The 19749-nt window shown below is 37.9% G+C and overlaps 5 protein-coding genes across 5 annotated transcripts; all 5 read left to right on the plus strand.

The window, feature by feature from the left end:
* The first annotated feature begins 660 nt into the window (after nucleotides 1-660).
* Nucleotides 661-5453, plus strand: LOC107584644 (proteinase-activated receptor 1-like). The gene is made up of 2 exons (XM_016271354.1): nucleotides 661-754; nucleotides 4411-5453. Exons 1-2 carry the CDS (start codon nucleotides 661-663, stop codon nucleotides 5451-5453), a joined length of 1137 nt encoding a protein of 378 aa, XP_016126840.1.
* Nucleotides 5454-7074: 1621 nt separating this feature from the next.
* Nucleotides 7075-8520, plus strand: LOC107584645 (proteinase-activated receptor 1-like). The gene is made up of 2 exons (XM_016271355.1): nucleotides 7075-7123; nucleotides 7637-8520. The coding sequence occupies exons 1-2, from the start codon at nucleotides 7075-7077 to the stop codon at nucleotides 8518-8520; spliced, it is 933 nt and encodes a 310-aa protein (XP_016126841.1).
* Nucleotides 8521-8747: 227 nt separating this feature from the next.
* Nucleotides 8748-9489, plus strand: LOC107584646 (proteinase-activated receptor 1-like). The gene is made up of 2 exons (XM_016271356.1): nucleotides 8748-8765; nucleotides 8833-9489. Exons 1-2 carry the CDS (start codon nucleotides 8748-8750, stop codon nucleotides 9487-9489), a joined length of 675 nt encoding a protein of 224 aa, XP_016126842.1.
* A 2362-nt stretch (nucleotides 9490-11851) lies between these two features.
* f2rl1.1 (coagulation factor II (thrombin) receptor-like 1, tandem duplicate 1) lies at nucleotides 11852-14437 on the plus strand. Its single transcript, XM_016271389.1, has 2 exons — nucleotides 11852-12063; nucleotides 12604-14437. Exons 1-2 carry the CDS (start codon nucleotides 11937-11939, stop codon nucleotides 13668-13670), a joined length of 1194 nt encoding a protein of 397 aa, XP_016126875.1. The 5' UTR covers nucleotides 11852-11936; the 3' UTR covers nucleotides 13671-14437.
* A 1643-nt stretch (nucleotides 14438-16080) lies between these two features.
* f2rl1.2 (coagulation factor II (thrombin) receptor-like 1, tandem duplicate 2) lies at nucleotides 16081-18981 on the plus strand. The gene is made up of 2 exons (XM_016271260.1): nucleotides 16081-16398; nucleotides 16523-18981. The coding sequence occupies exons 1-2, from the start codon at nucleotides 16329-16331 to the stop codon at nucleotides 17626-17628; spliced, it is 1176 nt and encodes a 391-aa protein (XP_016126746.1). The 5' UTR covers nucleotides 16081-16328; the 3' UTR covers nucleotides 17629-18981.
* Nucleotides 18982-19749: the final 768 nt, after the last annotated feature.

Here is a 19749-nt window from a genome sequence, read left to right on the forward strand (position 1 = left end):
AATTTGAAAACATTGTATTTTTAACAAAATTGAAATGCCTTTAGTTTGTATCTCAAAAATTAAGGTGTTTGTATAGTCATGATTTCTGTTGCAATATGTAAATATGCATTATTTTGCAATACTGATGAGTGTAACTTCCCCATTTATAATCTACAGTACTTAAAATTTGTATAAATGTGAAGACAAAAGAGTTTTTTAAAAATAAAACAAAACATGAGCGTTCTCATTCCGTCAATGTCATATTTTAGAACACAGTCAACAAAAGTGCACTGAATAGTGCAATATTTATTTAACAGCCAATGCATCATATCGATGAAAAAGGTTTATCAAGATGTGCGCGGGCAGCCTGTGAACGACTGGGTGCTGGAGCAACATTAAGGAATGATAATGGAAAAATAAACAACAAAATTGGATTAAAAATGAATTTACATATACTGATGATGATATAAACTTGTCCTGGCAGCCAAATAAACTGAAAGTACTGAATACTGTAGGACGGCAGGCCTTTGAGCACATCAAGGCATTATATAATGAAATTATATTGGAGCTTTAGGGAAAATGCCCAAATAAACCATGATTTGTATATCTCTCATTTGGAGCTGTGATGTCTGTCAATTACAGCTGGATTTCTCATTCGCTCTGTAGGTGTAATGAATAGCAATGAACTTGGGCTCAGTGGAGGGTGGAGAGTCCAGTGATGTCACCATATCTAAATCCGAGCCTCTCCTCACAGAAGAGACTGAGCACTCAGAGAGTGAAGAAGCACTGTCTGTACTGAGATTCATCTACAGTTTGAAAGTGAATCCTGATCGGTACTCATGGGGGTCAAAACTATCTTATTTTCCATTATGCTTCTGCATGCATGCACTGCCACCTTTAACGGTAAGTACATCAGTGCAGTTGTGCATGACAGAAGTGTGTCTTTTAATTACAGTCTTTTGATGGTGTGCAGATGAAACCTTGACCTTATCATATTATGTGTGTAAGCTTGTTTTGTGTTGATTGCTGGTTTAAATTGTGTGATAGCTTAAAAGATTTTTTTACTTTTACTTTTTTTACCTTTTCATATACTATGGTATAATTTTCATTTACTATGCTATTTTTTACTTGAATCTAAATTGGCTTCATTTTCATATACTATGGTGTTTTATGGTACTCCAATTACCATATTAACTTCAAATACCATATTACCACAGTACAAAAAAACATAGTAATAATTTTTCTATGTATACAGGTTAATATATGTAAAAGTGTAAACAACAAATTTAAACAGTCATTTAAATTCAGTGAAGTGTTGTTTGTCTTGGAACAACAAGGTTAAACTGCACTTAAAGGATAGTTTACCAAAAAATTAAATTTATTTCATACTTTACTCAACCTCATGATCCAAATTCATGTTCCAAACATGAATGACTTTCTTTCTTCTGTGAAAAATAAAAGAAGATATTTTGACAAATGTCCACATTTTTGTCCATATAATGGAAGTCAACAATAGCCAAAACTGTTAGATTACCAACATTCTTTAAAAATATCTTATAAGAATTATCCCTTTGAATGTCCCACCATTGACAAGTACTGCATGCTATTTGAGCTTTTTATGTATGCTTGAAATTCAAATGAATTATTTACAATGCACTGACATCCACAAATTAATGTAAAGTGTTGCTGTTATGCCACTTTTTCACATTATATTTTACATAAATATACCTTCATTACCTTCATTGCATTTAGGTCACAAAATATGGTCATTTCCTGTGAACACTGGAGTCTTATTAATGTTTTCTATGAGTCTGCATGTCTTAGGAGTTTTTTTCTTTTTTCTTCAGAATCAAGAATCTGCCTGAAATCTGAGATCAAACAGCTAAGAGATGGGCTGCTAATGGTGTTCACAGGAAATGATTTAACTTGACATTTTAATCAAGGCCTCTTTGCAAATGGAACCCAATTCCCTGTAGTGTTTTCACCGATGGTGTTTTGACCTGTTTGGTTGCAGAGAGCTCTGTAAGCAGCTTTGAACAGACTGATGAGCCAATTGATGACAAGTCTTCAACGCAGATGTCTGATGAACTCGGTTCAGGGTCACCAGGTAGATTTTGCTGTCATGTTGTTCCAAACCCAAAAGACTGGTTAATCTGTGAAACACAAAGTAAAAAATGTATACTGTAACCTGAGAACTTTCTGTCCCTCCAATAAAAGTCCACACCTAAATAACAATATACAGAAAACAAATTCATATGGATTAGTTTTACAATGCTTTTATGAGCGTTTTGGATCTTCCAAGTTTTGGTTGCGTGGACTTTTAATGGAGGGACAGAAAACATCTCAGTTTTCATTAATAATGTACAGTATTTGAAAAATAATGTGTTTTTTGAACATTAAAGCATGTCAACATATTCTGTTACACCAAATACACAAAATAATGATCTTTAAAATAGCATCATATGACCCCTTTAAAAGATGAAGATGAATAAATGTATGTTGTTGTTTTTTTTACCACATGAGTGCAAGTAAATGCAGACAGAATTTTACACTTTAACACTGAAACTGTGATAAATAAATCCTCTACATGGCAGTGTTTATCCATATGTCTAGCTTTTGATTGTCTTTGTTGTTACGATCACTGGCTGGGGTGCCCTGGTTGTCCACTAGAGGGCACTCCATCCCAGACTTCTGACACTTTATCAAGGACTTCATTCCCCATAATCCTCTGACGGTTTTATCAGCACTCATTGTTTGCGCTTGTGTCTCATTTGCATGGTTAGCTCACCCTATATAAGCCCGGTTCTCAATGTCATTCTTTGCTTGTATGTGTCATCTGCAATTCTATGCCTTGTTCGCCTGTATCATGGTTTCTGGTCTTGTTGTTCTGCCTGTTTTCTGGATTACTCTGTTTGCCCCAGCCCCTTATTCTGTCGTTGTTTTGGTTTGCCTATATTTGTTTGACTTTTGCCTGCCATTTGGATTATGTTTGTGGATTACCCCATCAATAAACTACTCCATTTGGATCCTCTATCTTCTTGTCACCATGCAGTTTTATGACCATTGTTTATTTCACTTAAAGCCTTCATCAAAGCTTTTTATATAATGTGCCTCACAAGAACTTTCACTGTTGGTTTTGTTATTGTTACAGGCTTTGTTACATGCAGCTCTTCTACTTCCATAGTTCTGTATGAACAAATACACATTTTTGCCAAGCCTGCAATATCACTCATCTGAAAGAAGAAATATACAATGAAACTGCATGTCTTGAACACATTTGGTATCTCAGACGAGGTTATTGATTTCCTCGAAGGCTTGATGGTCACATGCGTCATTCCCTCGTTTTACACCTTCATCCTCATTAGTTTGCCCCTGAACGCTTTGGACTTGAAGTTCACCTGTAGGATTCGAGAGAAGAAACCAACATTGATCTACATGTCTACATGACTGGTTTAAAAATGTTTATTTATCTTTAGTTTTTTGCTGGGGGTTTTTCCCAGTTCAACTTAAATGCAGTCAAGTTTTTAAGTTAATATTTAGATTTTATTTTATTTCATTCCAGTTTAATTTAAGTAACAAAAAATATTTTTAATCATTTTAATGTTAGTTTTAGTTAGCATTAACAACACTGTGCTGTATATAATACAGATGGGTGATAGAAATCTGGTTATTTATTTATTTGAATTTATACATATTATGAGAGTAAAAGCTATTTATGGATTGTTAGTGTATAACATGTTTTTCATTGGATTTTGTTTGCAATGAAGAAAGTATATTTCACAATAAAGCACTATTGTTAGTTGGTTTCTATCAGTGGTGAAGGTTTCATTAAACATTGCCAATTGCTGTATATCATATTTCATTTATCATCCCTCATAAGCATCATAAAGTGTATTTATGCACTATAAATATCCTGAAGCTTGAATTTCAATTCCTTTAATATTACATAATCTCCATCCAAGCCTTTTTGCAAATGTGTCCTCCTCATAATTATTGTTTTATGGTATTATGAGAGCTTTCACTAATGGTCTTTTGTGTTGATTACAGATTCTGGCTGTGCTCCGCTGTCTTGCCACAAAAACATCATTAATCTGAACTCTTCATCAACACAGAGTAATATGCAACACAATCTCATAGCAATTCATAACTATAACCACTGACAGTTATGTTTATGGGTGCACACTTACTTTTTTTTGTAATAATGGTATGTTTTTGTATGATTAACATTGTACAAATGCACACAAAATCGCCTCCTCATAATATAGTTACATTTTCAGGTTGGTAATATTCTGGGTGCAGTGACTTAATCATCAGACCACACCATTCCCTAAGTCATTCAACATATGTAGCTGTTCATGTGTTAAAGTTGATTTTGATATTGTCTGGTAGTAGTATGAGAACTTTCCTCATGGTGTTTTGTGTTGGTTACAGGTCCTGATTACAATAAACCTACTATAGGTGTGTTTTTAGGCAGTTCTACGAATAAGAGCAGTACTGACACACTTAACATCTCAGACAAGGCTGTTGATTTCCTCAAAGGCCTGCTGGTCACACGCATCATGCCCTCGTTCTACATCTTCATCATCCTCATTAGTTTGCCCCTGAACGCTTTGGCCTTGGTAGCATTCACCTGTATTCGAGAGAAGAAACCAGCTGTGATCTACATGTCTCACCTGGCATGTGTGGACCTGCTCTTCACCCTGCTGCTGCCTCTGAAGATCCACTACCAGCTGAACGCTTCAGATTGGGTGTTCGGTGATGCGGCGTGTCGTGTGATCAGTGCAGCTTACTACTGCTACATGTACTGCTCCATACTGCTGATGATGTGCATGAGTGTGGACAGGCTGCTGGCCGTGGTGTTTCCCATCACCTCTCTGACCTGGAGGAACGCAAGGAAAGCCACATGTGTATGTGTGCTGGTCTGGCTGCTGGCGATCGCTGGTACTATGCCACTTCTCTTAGTGAGACAAACAGTTAAGACTGAAAATGTGGGCGTCACCTGCCATGATGTGCTACGCAAAAATTACACAACAGTAATGTATTATGTGTACCTGTTCTCCATCCTCTCCTGCTTCTACTTCTTCTTGCCTCTGGTCATCTCCTTTGTGAGCTACATCACCATCATATATGCACTTAGTGTAAAATCTGATCGCTTAGCAACATCATCTTCATCTTCAGACAACCGAAGGAGAGCTGTGATTATGGCTGTTGCCGTGCTGACTGAGTTTGTGTTGTGCTTTGCTCCAACCAATGGCATCATGTTGTACCACTGTTATCTTTTAGCTAATGGAGGCCACCGTGAGGGAGATTCATCATATGCGGCTTACCTGTTGGCTGTGTGTTTGGGGAGCGCAAGTGTTTTTCTAGACCCTCTGTTGTACTACTATGGCTCGTCTCAATGCAGAAAGCAGATCCGCTCTGTGTTTTGGTGCAATAAAGCAAAAAAGAGAGCAAAAACGCTGTCAGACACATAAAAACCTCTCACTGCACTACAGCTTCACAGGAAAAATAAAAGCAGATCTCTCTTAAAACAACATCTAGCCATTTTCTGAGCTGTATCCTTTGTTTGCTTGACAAGTTCACCACATGTATTTATTTACCAGTGTTTACCAACATGGAATAAAGTGCAGGTGTTCATTGTCTCTGTATGCACACATACAGTATATTAGCAATATTGTGTTGTGTCAGTGAAGGTCTTGGAGAATATTGTTCATAATACATAACATACTATTTATATTAATAAATAAAATAAAAATAAATAAAACCTGTAATAACATTTGACTGAAGCCATTTGATCACTGATTGTACTCGCGTCTTCATTCTACACTCGCACAGAAGATGTGATAAAGCAATTCTCTAGGTGGTTATCAATATGTCTACTTTCAGTGTATACATGCCGTTGTGTTCAATGCATTTTAAATTTGCTAGACTAGCTATTTCCTAAAATGCATTACACCAAAACCGTGAGTAGTTCATCATTAGTTATAATAAAGCTGTCGGAGTTCATTTTGTTTCGACTCGAATTTGAGTCCTGGCACGTTCCTCACTCATCCCACTTTGATAAACAGTAATAAATTATATCGTCACCAAGCAGTTAGTTCTTAGTGTCACAGTTAAATATTGTTTTCTTTTTTTACATTGAAAAGAGTCAGATGTCAATGAAAACCCAATACTACATTACTTATTGATTTGGCGCATAATTTTTTGTTATTGTGAGCCATTTTCCAATATTTAATAAAATACACCTTGGTGAACAGTTATGTTGCTATTCATTTAACATGTTTGGGGTAGCAGAGACAATTATTAGTTATTTTCCCTTCCAATTCTTTCAAATTTTTTGAGTCACATTAACAAAGTAGCTACTTTACATTCCTGTCAGTCACTATGAAATGCAGATACTATGAATCTGTAATATTATTTGTAAACTTTTGATTGAAATTGCCTAATTTCTTGGTGTTGGTATTGGCGCACAGTCACTACGAACGTGCAGATCACTTCAGGATGTCCCAAAATCAAAATTTCCCATCACACATCAATGGTTCCTCAAAGTCATTAGCATCAAGTTTCCAGATCTGCTTATTACAGGCAACATCACTTGGGCTCTTACAAATTCTGTGGATATTTGTGTTCTAACCACATGCATCAATGTATGGTCAGGAGAGTGCAAAGCTTCAGACCGTAAGACCCAGAAATGGATTGTGTAATTTCCCCTTCACTGTGATTTTTTCAGTGTTAGCAAATTTGCATAAACTAAATATATTGTTGATCATTAATACAAAAAACTTTAGAAACAAATTGACAATATGCATTAATACGTGAGGGGATGTTTCGCAGAGGAGAAAATGTATTGAAATACTGGTAGCGCTTTTGGGTGAGTCACACCCAAACCAGTCAACATTTATTTATCTTCCCAGCTGACGCACTGAAGACTTCAGTGATGTCACCTCATTTTAAAGTGCATCCTTCCATCTTCGAGTGATTAGAAATCACTTTCTTCAGCACAACACTGTATGGCTGTGTCTGTCCATCTAGAGATTCTAAAGTTTGACGATTGTAAGTTGTGAAATTCTTGAAACTGACAGTTAATCGGAAATCATGGTGGACTTCAGTGAATTTCCTTCATTTACGGATCATTCATTCAACGGTAAGTACATCAGTGATCTGACATGATCTTCAGTTGTGACTTGCTGATGTGCTAAAAAATGTATTTACCTAGCTTATTAGGTAAAATAGTGCAACAGTTATTTATAATTCTGATGATCTGTAGTTGTTATAGTAAATGAGATCTGTTGTCAGATGGGTTTTTTTTGCACTAAAGCCAGTAAATTAAAGGATTGACTGTGCTGTGTTTTGTTACAGATTCTGGCCTCGTTAACTATTTTCCACTGATGATCTGTAGTTGTTATAGTAAATGAGATCTGTTGTCAGATGGGTTTTGTTTTGCACTAAAGCCAGTAAATTAAAGGATTGACTGTGCTGTGTTTTGTTACAGATTCTGGCCTCGTTAACTATTTTCCTTTTGGCTTTTTTAACCAGACAATTAAGAGACAAGTACCAATGTTTAAGAGAAATAATAGTGCAGTGATTTACAATAACCAAACTATAACATCCTCTGGGCCATTGGTCGCCCCACATGAGGTCGTTCTCCTCTTTAAAGGCTTGATGGTCACACGAGTCATGCCCTCGATCTACATCTTAGTCATCCTCCTTAGTTTACCCCTGAATGCTTTGGCCTTGGTGACATTCACCTGTAAGATTCGAAAGAAGAAACCAGCTGTGATCTACATGTCTCACCTGGTGTGTGTGGACCTGCTCTTCACCCTGCTGCTGCCTCTGAAGATCCACTACCAGCTGAACGCTTCAGATTGGGTGTTCGGTGAGGCGGCGTGTCGTTTGCTTAGTGCAACTTACTACTGCAACATGTACTGCTCCATACTGCTGATGATGTGCATGAGTGTGGACAGGCTGCTGGCCGTGGCGTTTCCCATCGCCTCTCTGACCTGGAGGAGCACAAGGAAAGCCAGATGTGTATGTGTGCTGGTCTGGCTGCTGGCGCTTGCTGGCATAGCACCACTTCTTGCATTGAGACAAACATTCCGTTTCAAGAATCTGGGAGTCACCTGCTTTGACTTGTTGGACGACGACTCTTCAATGATGTTATACTTATCCGTGTTCTTAATCATCCCCTGCATCTACTTCTTCCTGCCGCTAGTCGTCATCTTAGTAAGCTACTCTACTATCATATATGTGCTCTGTGCCAAACATGATCACTCAGCAACTTCACCATCTTCTTCAGACAACCGAAAGAGGGCTGCGATTATGGCTACTGCTGTGTTGACTGAGTTTGTAGTGTGCTTTGCACCATCTAATGGCTTCCTGTTGTACCACTGTGTTTGTATAGCCATGGGAAGCAGTGGGTTGGATACCTATTTGGCTTACCTGTTGGCTGTGTGTTTGGGAAGCTCAAGTGTTTTTCTGGACCCTCTGCTGTACTACTACGGCTCGACTCAGTACAGACAGCAGATCTGCTCTCTGTTTTAGGGCAGCAAGGCAAAAACAGTGAACACACCATCAAACCATGCCATCATACTATCAGTCACACTCACACAAAATCCTCTCATCTAAGCTGTTCTGTAAAACAAATAAGTAGCCTAAATAAAAAGCAGATCTCGCTTTAAATTATTTACACTGCATTCAGAGGTTTCATTCGTTCATACATACTCAATCTACAGGAATGATTATCTGTCTGCCTACTATCTAGTTAGTAAATGTGTGAAAGAGAGATAGTAACTAGACTACTGTTTTACTAGACAAGTGTTTATAGTAATCTGTCTGTTGTAAACCGCTGTGCAGAAGTGTCGTTTGCTTAGTGCAACTTACTACTGCAACATGTACTGCTCCATACTGCTGATGATGTGCATGAGTGTGGACAGGCTGCTGGCCGTGGCGTTTCCCATCGCCTCTCTGACCTGGAGGAGCACAAGGAAAGCCAGATGTGTATGTGTGCTGGTCTGGCTGCTGGCGCTTGCTGGCATAGCACCACTTCTTGCATTGAGACAAACATTCCGTTTCAAGAATCTGGGAGTCACCTGCTTTGACTTGTTGGACGACGACTCTTCAATGATGTTATACTTATCCGTGTTCTTAATCATCCCCTGCATCTACTTCTTCCTGCCGCTAGTCGTCATCTTAGTAAGCTACTCTACTATCATATATGTGCTCTGTGCCAAACATGATCACTCAGCAACTTCACCATCTTCTTCAGACAACCGAAAGAGGGCTGCGATTATGGCTACTGCTGTGTTGACTGAGTTTGTAGTGTGCTTTGCACCATCTAATGGCTTCCTGTTGTACCACTGTGTTTGTATAGCCATGGGAAGCAGTGGGTTGGATACCTATTTGGCTTACCTGTTGGCTGTGTGTTTGGGAAGCTCAAGTGTTTTTCTGGACCCTCTGCTGTACTACTACGGCTCGACTCAGTACAGACAGCAGATCTGCTCTCTGTTTTAGGGCAGCAAGGCAAAAACAGTGAACACACCATCAAACCATGCCATCATACTATCAGTCACACTCACACAAAATCCTCTCATCTAAGCTGTTCTGTAAAACAAATAAGTAGCCTAAATAAAAAGCAGATCTCGCTTTAAATTATTTACATTGCATTTAGTGAACACCTTTATCAAATGCAACTTACACTGCATTCAGAGGTTTCATTCGTTCATACATACTCAATCTACAGGAATGATTATCTGTCTGCCTACTATCTAGTTAGTAAATGTGTGAAAGAGAGATAGTAACTAGACTACTGTTTTACTAGACAAGTGTTTATAGTAATCTGTCTGTTGTAAACCGCTGTGCAGAACGAGCTGTTACTGTTCAGATCTATCTATCTATCTATCTATCTATCATGTCACCCATATCCCTGTCTCTCTTAATAAATAAATAAACAAAATAACAAAACCGGTACAAAAGCTTATAAATCATACAGAATTAAGTTTTTTGAAAATCTAAAAATGCAGAAAGTTTCCTGTAAGGGGTAGGTTTAGGGGTAGGGTTGGTGTAGGGCAATAGAATATACGGTCTGTACAGTAGAAAACCCATTACGCCTATGGAGAGTCCCCACAAGGATAGCTGCCCAGACATGTGTGTGTGTGTGTGTATAAAATTTCTTTTCAGACTGCAGTTTCTTGTAACATGGTTGTCATAGTAATGTGTGGAGATTCAGTGCATTGTGAGTTCCACAAATCTGAACGCATTATTTGTAAATTGACTATACATTTTGAACCATTTATCACCTGTAATACCATTGTGTAGACACTAGATGCCTATATATAGCCTTATATAAAATATATATAAACATGTTTGCGCAATCCCTAGTTGCTAAGAAATTGTCATCACACAAAAATAAACTGTATTACATTTGTTTTTGTTTAGTTGTTGTTGTTTGAAACATTGATTTAAAGTGTCAGGTTTTGCATTATTATTTCAATCAAACATATAAAAACCTTTGTTACCCCAAACTACATATAACAGCTTGATCAGTCACATAAAAGCAATCAGAATGCAGCTACTTATTCCCTCCTGATAGCACACGTACATCTCGAAGACGTCTATTTGACGTCTGCATTTACATCTGCAAGATGTATTTTTTAGAGAGTTTGCTCATCTGCAATATGTCTTATAGGACGTTTCCTTTTAGGTGTCCAATAAATAAAAGAATGATTTAATAAAAAATGAGAATGATTAGTAATTGTCTCTCATTGGCCTGATTAGCTAAAACCTAAAAGGTAATATTACAGTCTTAAGGCCTCTTAATGTAATATGGCCCCCCCCCGATTCCAAGCTAGTGGCGTGTGGCGTTATTTTAACGCGTGGTGGCGTCTGCCGTTAACTTATCGCCTAACGGCGTTTTAATATTGATACGGCGGTGAAAAGCACGCGAATTATGACCCATATGGCTTTCCATACATATGCCTTTCCATACAAGAGACCTTTAACAGACATCTTGCAGACGTACGTGTGCTATCTGGGTCGTTACTCTTTGACGCGTGAACTTCCCCTTTAAATAACGCGGCGCTCTGCCCTCTATATAACGCTGCTACTAGCGCTGTTAGAAATGAATAAATTAATTCCGCATTTCGACACTTCTGTAAGAATGCGTTAAATTAGACAAAGCGGTTTAAAAAATTATGTATTGATCTTGTGAATTAGAGAATTTTACTATACCAATATTTTTTTATTGGCCGTTAAAGTTTTATATGTGAATATTGCACAACACACTGATCCTTTAACAATGCATCGGCGCAAAAACGCACACCTTTTGAATTAATTTCGCAGCGTGATTTCTCGAGTGCCACAATTAATGCCCTAACAAAGTACTGATTTATTTTTTAAAAATTAATAATAAAAAAAATCTAGGCTTCATTCAGGCTAGGCTTGTTTTCTTGACATTTTTAATTAATAAATGAATAATAAATTGCAATAAAAAAAAAATTTAAAACTGAATTTAAAACCAGAGTATATTATAGAATATATTGAATCAAATTAGGTTAATATTTCAAGAAGGTTACCAACGGGTATGTTGATAACTTTAAAATAATAATACAAATTGAATCTGAGCACATCGCGGATGGTTATTATATTTTAACTGTATCTTCATAAGAAAAGAAGAGACAGCACTTCCTATAGCTAGTCCCGTTCCTAGTCCCGTTAATTCAGAAATTAAAGAGTGACTAAACAGGGCGCATTTGTTCTTACAAATGAATGGTAGCCTACATTGACGTTTTGTGTTTGCTGTAACCGAAGACATATATAAAATACATATATAAATGTGTCACCTGGTCACAGCTCTTCTGAATCTGAAGGGTGTGGCCCAGGTGAGGTCACATGTCTTTGACGGACGGTGAGCTCCACAGTCCACACCTGACTATAAAAACGAGCTGAATCTGTTAACATTAATGACGGAAACAGTCCACGCTTCCACAAATACAATCGTTCCAGTTAATCTCGCAGGAATAATGGCGCACCGACTGATCTGGATTCCCGCTTTGCTTCTCTTAATCAGCGTGAACCTGTCTAGTCAAAGTAAGAGTTTGTTTTCCTGTTTATAGTTCAAGAGAAGTGTTTCAATTGACGTTTTTTCCATATTCTTTTAATGTTTCTCTGGCCTAAATCTATTTGGCAGATATTAATGACGCTCTAGGCCTCTGTTGAATGTACATGTTACTTCTGGTACACATAAGTGCACTCGTGGTGTATATACGAAGCAGTATATTTTATTATGTAAAAATGTATTATGTTTTGTGTAACCAGTGTGTGTATATATGCAGGCTATGAGTTTGATTTCACATTGTTTATAGCTGCCTCACCTATCAAGTATGTACCAATATTGAATAACAAAATGCCTGAGGTTTGTAATGCATGTTTTTTGCTGCTGTATACAGTATAGCCTTTGTTATGAGTAATAATAGTGTGGATCACATCAGACATGTTTGCTCCTTTACAGTAGACAGATTTCATAGCTTACATGCTGATGCAGACCCATGCTGATTATTCATGAATCATTATGTCTTTCTGTCTATCATTGATCAATCTATTGTTCTGTCATTCTATTTTTATCTATAGGTTCTGACACAGACAGGGGCTTTACTGGTGATGAAACTGAGAATGGAGTATCAGTGACGTCCACTGCTGTTGCTGTACTGGACAGCAAGCTCACCCAGATCTTCTTCCCAGTGGTGTACATCATCGTCTTCAGTGTGGGCTTGCCGGCCAACGCTATGGCCATCTGGGTGTTCCTCTTCAGGACGAAGAAGAAACATCCCTCATCCATTTTCATGGCCAACCTTGCGCTGGCAGACCTGCTGTTTGTAATCTGGATTCCTTTAAAGATCGCGTACCATTTTAACGGGAATCACTGGATCTACGGCGAAGCCCTGTGCAAAGTCCTGGTGGGCTTCTTCTACGGGAACATGTATTGTTCAACTGCTTTCATTGCATGTATTAGTGTCCAGAGGTACTGGGCTATAGTACATCCTCTTTCCCAGCAGAAAAGGAACAACAAATTGGCAACTGGTGTGTCTGTGTGTGTGTGGCTGGTTGTGTGGGCCATTACCGTGCCTCTTTTTCTTTATGACCAGACCGTGAAGGTCACAAACCTGGATATCGTTACCTGTCATGATGTCACTCGCCCCAGCCAATCACGCTACCCTTCGATATACTTCCTGATTATGGGTGTTGTTGGATTCATAGTTCCCTGCATAATATGTATAGTGGCGTACGTGCAGATGCTACGTGCCCTAAAGAGCTCGATGACAGACACTAACATCGTTCAGAAGCGAAGGAAGGCTGTCATCCTCATCGTCACTGTGCTGGTGATGTTCCTAGTGTGTTTCACCCCGAGTAACATCATGGTTATGGTGCATTACTCACTGCTCTCGATGGGAGTACAGGACAGCGGTTACGGCTTCTATATTACAACGCTATGCCTGGCCAGCCTCAACAGCTGCGTCGATCCGTTTGTATATTATTTCATCTCGGATGAGTTCAGAGAGCATGTAAGAAACACGTTTCTTTGCCGCAGCGAACGCACCGCGCAGAGGATGCGGGTTTCCTTCAGTGCACTGAAGTATTCAAAGAAAAACAGTACCTACACGTCAGACTCTGGAAACACGCAGAGCACTTCCTACTAAGAATGACAGATAGAGAACTGTTTTAAATCTGTGCTATGCTCTGATGCTCTACAATACATCTTGAAAACTATATAAGCTCTTGTTATTTTATTATTAAATGTTGTAAAGCCTGGAGGAACAACATGCACTGAGTTAGTCAGCATTTAACATGTAATTCAGTCAACGAGTAAACATCTTTTTTTTCATAATCTCACATAAATTGAAGATCTTAAGACCTTAAAAGGACATCCAAGGGTTCTCACTTCTTGGAACTACAAATTGGCCTCCTGTTTGATGACATAGTCAGCATGGAAATATTGAAGTGTTGTTATTATTGTGTTGCCATTACGTCACTACAGGTTGCCTTTTTAAGACCTGAAAATTGTTTGGTCTGTTAGGTTTAGTGGGATTTCTCAGAATGACCTTTAATCCAGTTTGGTGGAAGATGACTGAATAACTGGAGCTGTTATATATTTTGAGCACCTGTTACAGAAACCATTTTGCATTTATTCCTATTTACATAAATGCATGTACAAGTATCTCTAAAAGAATGTGAAATGTTTTGTGAGTGAATCACACCAGTGGTGACCAATTTTAGATGTGTGAATACATAACCTCATTCACATGTGTTCTAACGCACTAAATGCTGGAATGGTAGCACCGTTCATTGTCTCATTTTTATGCATAATCTTATAATTATTGCACACCTGTACCCCACTTGGTTTCAAAGCACATGGATAGGTTTTAATGTTGTTTTGTCTGTGGTGTATTTTGTATTTGTCTTTTTTTTTTTAAAGAATGGCCTGCATTTATTGATCAATAAATTTGTCTTTCCATGTCTGCCTATGATTTGCTGTGTGTGTATATGTGGCCTTGTTTTCTCAACGAGACAGACAGGGGGTAGAATATGACCAAAGTCCACAGAGCAACTTTTTATTTAACTAGTCAAATCATAAAATCGATTTGCAGTTGTTTGCGACACACACACCATTTAGTTTGTGTGCATTTAATTTAGTTCATTGTCCTTTTTCAAATTACACTATATTGAAAAGACAAGTTACATAGGTCAAAAAATAATTGTGTAGCAATGATTCACTTTAGATGAAACGGTTCAGACAACTTATTTACAATATAGGTGATGGCAGAGTGGTTGAACTCAGAAAATATAAGCACAATACCTAAAATTATGCAAAACTACAAAGCCCACCAGAGCCAATTTGGCCTTGTTGAAATCATAGTAGGTGCATATGAAAACAAGGACCTCTAGGATAAAGACTTCTTTTATTTTATAAATGTTTTTATAAATATCTGATTGTGTTGACAAAATACAGACAGTTATGCAGCCTTGTCAAAAAGGTTGTGTATTCATTTTTAAATTAGCCTCAGGACATAGTGTACATTTCAATCTACATGTTCTGAGTTGTCGTTAGTGTTGATTTAGTATTATCTATATACTATTATGGTATTTATTCATATTTTGATTAGATTTTGTTTTTATATTTTCAGTTTTCGTATGAATTTTAGTTTGTTTTAATATTTGCAAAATATTTATTTTTATTACAGTTTCAGTTTCATTTTAGGATACTTAACCCTCATTTTAGACCGAAAAAAAATGTTTTGAAATTTTACAAATTTCATCGGAATCGTACTAACTTTTATGGCAGTCGCTATGTAACCACCAAAAAAAAAAAGTTTTTAAACTTGGACTTGATTCGAAAAAAGCTAAATGATCGTTGTTTGAGGTTTTTCTTTTTTTTTACTCCCAACAGATGGCACTAATCTTCCTTCAAAAAATGCATTTTAACGTGTAATACTGCCATCATTTAAATTATTAGGAGGGGGAAAAAATATTTTCAATGGGGGAAAGATTTTAATTATTGCATAAATATTAATTAATATCATGAAATTCTCTCAAAACACAAAATAAAGAAGAAGAAAAAATGATTGAACAAAATATATATTACATTGATTTTACTGGAGGAAAAAAAGTTACATTTCAGGTGTTCGGTCACTTTTGACCTCGAACAGCACAACAGAGTTAAACATATTTGAGTTGCCAAGGCAACAAGTCTAATTGTCCCTCACGTTCACCTTTTTATTTTAATATCAGGATACATTTTAGTTTATTTTAGCGATTTTAATAATTGTAGTTTTAGTGTGTTATTCACAATAATACTGCATATTGTGAACTGAAAACAAGTGGGAGTGGTAATGTAATGTCAGAGATTGTTGAAATAAAGATGAAAAATCAAATGAAAGGGTACATCTGTTAAGAACATGTAGAGTTAAGTCTTAAAATGGCACGTAAATACTCTTTAAATAGCATTGTTGTTAAAACTGTAATGTTAACGGTTTCAGTATGACACCATACAGTCTCGGTCTCTCTGTCCTCCCACTCAGCTCACGCGGGTGATCTCGGTCAGAACTCGAAACTGGAGTGCGTGCGTGTGACGTCACGCAGGTAAGCGAACACGGCTTGCTTAGAGCTCTCAGTAAGGTGTGTCCTTCCTTCTTTAAGGTCGACCAAAAACAATTCAGGGAGAGAAGTTGGTTGCGACCCGCCAATAAACCCAGAGAGAGAGAATTCAGGGAGAGGAACAGCAGAGCTCATTCGACGCTCCAGGAGCCGGACTTTCATACCTCTTTAGGAAATACCGAGAAGTTTGAGAAACACGTATTATGGCTGACTCCGCAAGATATCAGCTCTTGTTTTTTTACGTGTGTGTGATTTTTGCATCGGCGGAGACAGGTGAGTCGCTTTAATTCGTCCGTAGGTTTCTAACATCCTTTTAGCTTAGGCCTACTTGTTTTTCTAACGTACTTGTATTTGTGATGCAGTCATTCAGAATGTGAATCTATGTGTTTTGTTTCAGTTCGAGAGAAAGCACGAGGTTTAATAGTCGTGCATGATGAAGAATCAGGTAAATTCTTCTTTGACCAGATCGTTACAGATACACTAAAGAGCGGTCTCACAACCATCTTCCTGCCAATTATTTACATAATTGTGTTTGTGGTGGGGTTGCCAACCAACGCGATGGCTATATGGGTCTTGCTGTTCCGGTCAAAGAAAATTCATCCTGCTGCCATTTACATGGGCAACCTTGCGCTGGCTGACCTTATGTTTGTTATCTGGACGCCTCTCAAGATCGCTTACCATTTACAAGGAAATAACTGGACTTTCGGTGAAGGGATGTGCAAAGTTTTCGTGGGTTTCTTCTACGGCAACATGTACTGCTCCATCCTCTTCATCGCTTGTCTGAGCATCCAGCGGTACTGGGTCTGCGCTCACCCGCTCACACAGCAAAGGACAAACAACACGTTTGCAATCATCGTATCTGTGTGTATTTGGATCTTCATTGGGGTCAGTACTACACCTTTGTACCTGTACCAGCAAACAGTTGAACTCTCGGACCTCAACATCACCACCTGCCATGATGTCAATAGCGTCAGCCAGAAGAACTTTGTCTCGGGCAATGCGTTTCTGGATGTTCAGCTACCTTATTATTATTTTATGGTGATGGCAGGTCTTGTGTTCTTCATCCCAATGTTGGTCATCATCGCAGCTTACATTCTGCTCCTTCGCTCGCTTGGGAACTCCACAGTCGAGGGCAGCGCTGGAAAAAGCCGCCACCGAGCCATGGTTCTCATCATCACGGTGCTCGTAACGTTCTTGGTCTGCTTTATCCCAAGTAACGTGATGTTGGTCGTGCACTACGCTCTCCTGAGAAACGGCTGGGTCAATAACGGCTACGGTTTCTACGTCCTCACACTGTGCCTGGCCAGTCTCAACAGCTGCTTGGATCCTTTCATCTACTATTACGTCTCGGATGAGTTCAGGGAGCACGTCAAGAACACGCTACTGTGCCGTAGCAGCCGTACGGTGGAGAGGATGAGGGTCTCATTCAGCTCGATGAAGTATTCTAAAAAGACCAACACGTATACTTCCAGCACAGGCAACACGGAGAGCAGCACCTGCTGAGAGCAGATGGACATGGACCATGATGGACACGAGTTTATGTACTTATCAGTGGCACTGTGGAATATACAGAAGATTTAACTTCAAACTCATGCTCTCTGTTCTCTATTGGATGATATTTAAGCTGTCTGAGAGTGGATTGAAGTGGTTATGAAGATATTTTGATTCAGCTGGGAGACCCAAAAGCTTAAGGAGCCACAAAGAGTTTGAACAGAACAATCTGTTTCTGTAGCGTTCGGTCTAAAGCTCAAAGACAAAGTAGTCGCGTAAAACTGGAAGAGAAGCATCCCAGCCAGATTGTTCTGTTGTTACATTTGAAATTGTTCCGATGGACCTTGTGAAATTATATATAATGTGAATTTAAAAGTGTAAAAATTCTATGTAATTTAAGTGCGTTAACTTAGCCAGAATTGGTTCTGTTTTTAATATTTTCTTATTTTTTCTATTGTATCAAACCTGATTGGCAATGATTTTTTGCCAGTTAGTCACAATGCCTTATTGTTTCACTGTATTATATTCATAATTAGGTCACTATTCTTGTCTGTTATGCACATGTTTGAATTATATTTTTCTACATTCATGCAGATTCATTTTCTAAATTCAACTGTATCTCTGGAAACAAAATGTCATTATCTCAAAAATGTATTTCTAGAATTCCCAGTCAGTTTAGTGTGTCTGAATCTTCATTCACACCTTGTTAATTGCATCACAATCTCTTAGTTTATCAGATGTCACTGTACCTCTTACAAGGAAATGCACCTGTAAAGACACGTAGCCCACTTTACCCCTAAAGGCACAGTTCCATGTAAATAAATGTTTTATTTGCTTTGAAATGTTGTTTTTCTGCTGAATTGTTAGTCTCTTATAAGTACCTTGGATCACATGTGGAGTACAGTACATTATGTATAGGTGAGTCATGTGTTGTGTCATCATCACAAACTATGAAACTTAACCTTGTGAAGTAAGACTTGATGTTATGATGTTATCTTTGCGGCTACGCAGTGTTAACATTCTTTTGGTTGAACACTTTTAGTAACATTTGTGTGGACAATGAGCAGAGTGAATTAGTATGTTTCATATTGAAATATGAATGACTATGTTGGCTTGTCTGATTTTATCAGTGAAACTGCAGCTCTAGTGAATTCACACTGTACTCCGTTGATCACTCCCTAGTAAAGCAAATATTTAGCATACCACTCACAACATCATCTGTCTACAGAAACCCTCTAAACCTGTTTAACTAGCTTTAGACCTTTGATTCTTTGAGTCTCTTCAGGTTTGAGCACCTTTTTTTTTTTTTTTGAAGAGGGAGAATTGAGAAGTTTATAGGACATCAAATAGAATTTATTTAAAAGTTAAAAAAATATATATCATCCACCAGGTGAAATCTATAGGTCAGATTTCTTAGAAAAGTATGGCATACTTCTGCTCAACAAGCCACATGAGTTGAATTATTAACATTATCTCAAAAATGTATTTCTAGAATTCCCAGTCAGTTTAGTGTGTCTGAATCTTCATTCACACCTTGTTAATTGCATCACAATCTCTTAGTTTATCAGATGTCACTGTACCTCTTACAAGGAAATGCACCTGTAAAGACACGTAGCCCACTTTACCCCTAAAGGCACAGTTCCATGTAAATAAATGTTTTATTTGCTTTGAAATGTTGTTTTTCTGCTGAATTGTTAGTCTCTTATAAGTACCTTGGATCACATGTGGAGTACAGTACATTATGTATAGGTGAGTCATGTGTTGTGTCATCATCACAAACTATGAAACTTAACCTTGTGAAGTAAGACTTGATGTTATGATGTTATCTTTGCGGCTACGCAGTGTTAACATTCTTTTGGTTGAACACTTTTAGTAACATTTGTGTGGACAATGAGCAGAGTGAATTAGTATGTTTCATATTGAAATATGAATGACTATGTTGGCTTGTCTGATTTTATCAGTGAAACTGCAGCTCTAGTGAATTCACACTGTACTCCGTTGATCACTCCCTAGTAAAGCAAATATTTAGCATACCACTCACAACATCATCTGTCTACAGAAACCCTCTAAACCTGTTTAACTAGCTTTAGACCTTTGATTCTTTGAGTCTCTTCAGGTTTGAGCCCTTTTTTT

Source organism: Sinocyclocheilus grahami, unplaced genomic scaffold (assembly GCF_001515645.1).
Source record: "Sinocyclocheilus grahami isolate Dianchi unplaced genomic scaffold, SAMN03320097.WGS_v1.1 scaffold61.1, whole genome shotgun sequence".
Lineage (NCBI taxonomy): Eukaryota > Metazoa > Chordata > Actinopteri > Cypriniformes > Cyprinidae > Sinocyclocheilus > Sinocyclocheilus grahami.

Excerpts from the sequence above, each read along its gene's own strand:
- LOC107584644 (XM_016271354.1), top strand. The coding sequence starts at position 661 with ATGAACTTGGGCTCAGTGGAGGGTGGAGAGTCCAGTGATGTCACCATA. Across the intron at positions 755-4,410 it reads AGAGACTGAGCACTCAGAGA|GTCCTGATTACAATAAACCT; the intron begins GTGAAGAAGCAC and ends TGTTGGTTACAG.
- LOC107584645 (XM_016271355.1), top strand. The coding sequence starts at position 7,075 with ATGGTGGACTTCAGTGAATTTCCTTCATTTACGGATCATTCATTCAAC. Across the intron at positions 7,124-7,636 it reads TACGGATCATTCATTCAACG|GCTTGATGGTCACACGAGTC; the intron begins GTAAGTACATCA and ends TCCTCTTTAAAG.
- f2rl1.1 (XM_016271389.1), top strand. The coding sequence starts at position 11,937 with ATGACGGAAACAGTCCACGCTTCCACAAATACAATCGTTCCAGTTAAT. Across the intron at positions 12,064-12,603 it reads CGTGAACCTGTCTAGTCAAA|GTTCTGACACAGACAGGGGC; the intron begins GTAAGAGTTTGT and ends TTTTATCTATAG.
- f2rl1.2 (XM_016271260.1), top strand. The coding sequence starts at position 16,329 with ATGGCTGACTCCGCAAGATATCAGCTCTTGTTTTTTTACGTGTGTGTG. Across the intron at positions 16,399-16,522 it reads TTTTGCATCGGCGGAGACAG|TTCGAGAGAAAGCACGAGGT; the intron begins GTGAGTCGCTTT and ends GTTTTGTTTCAG.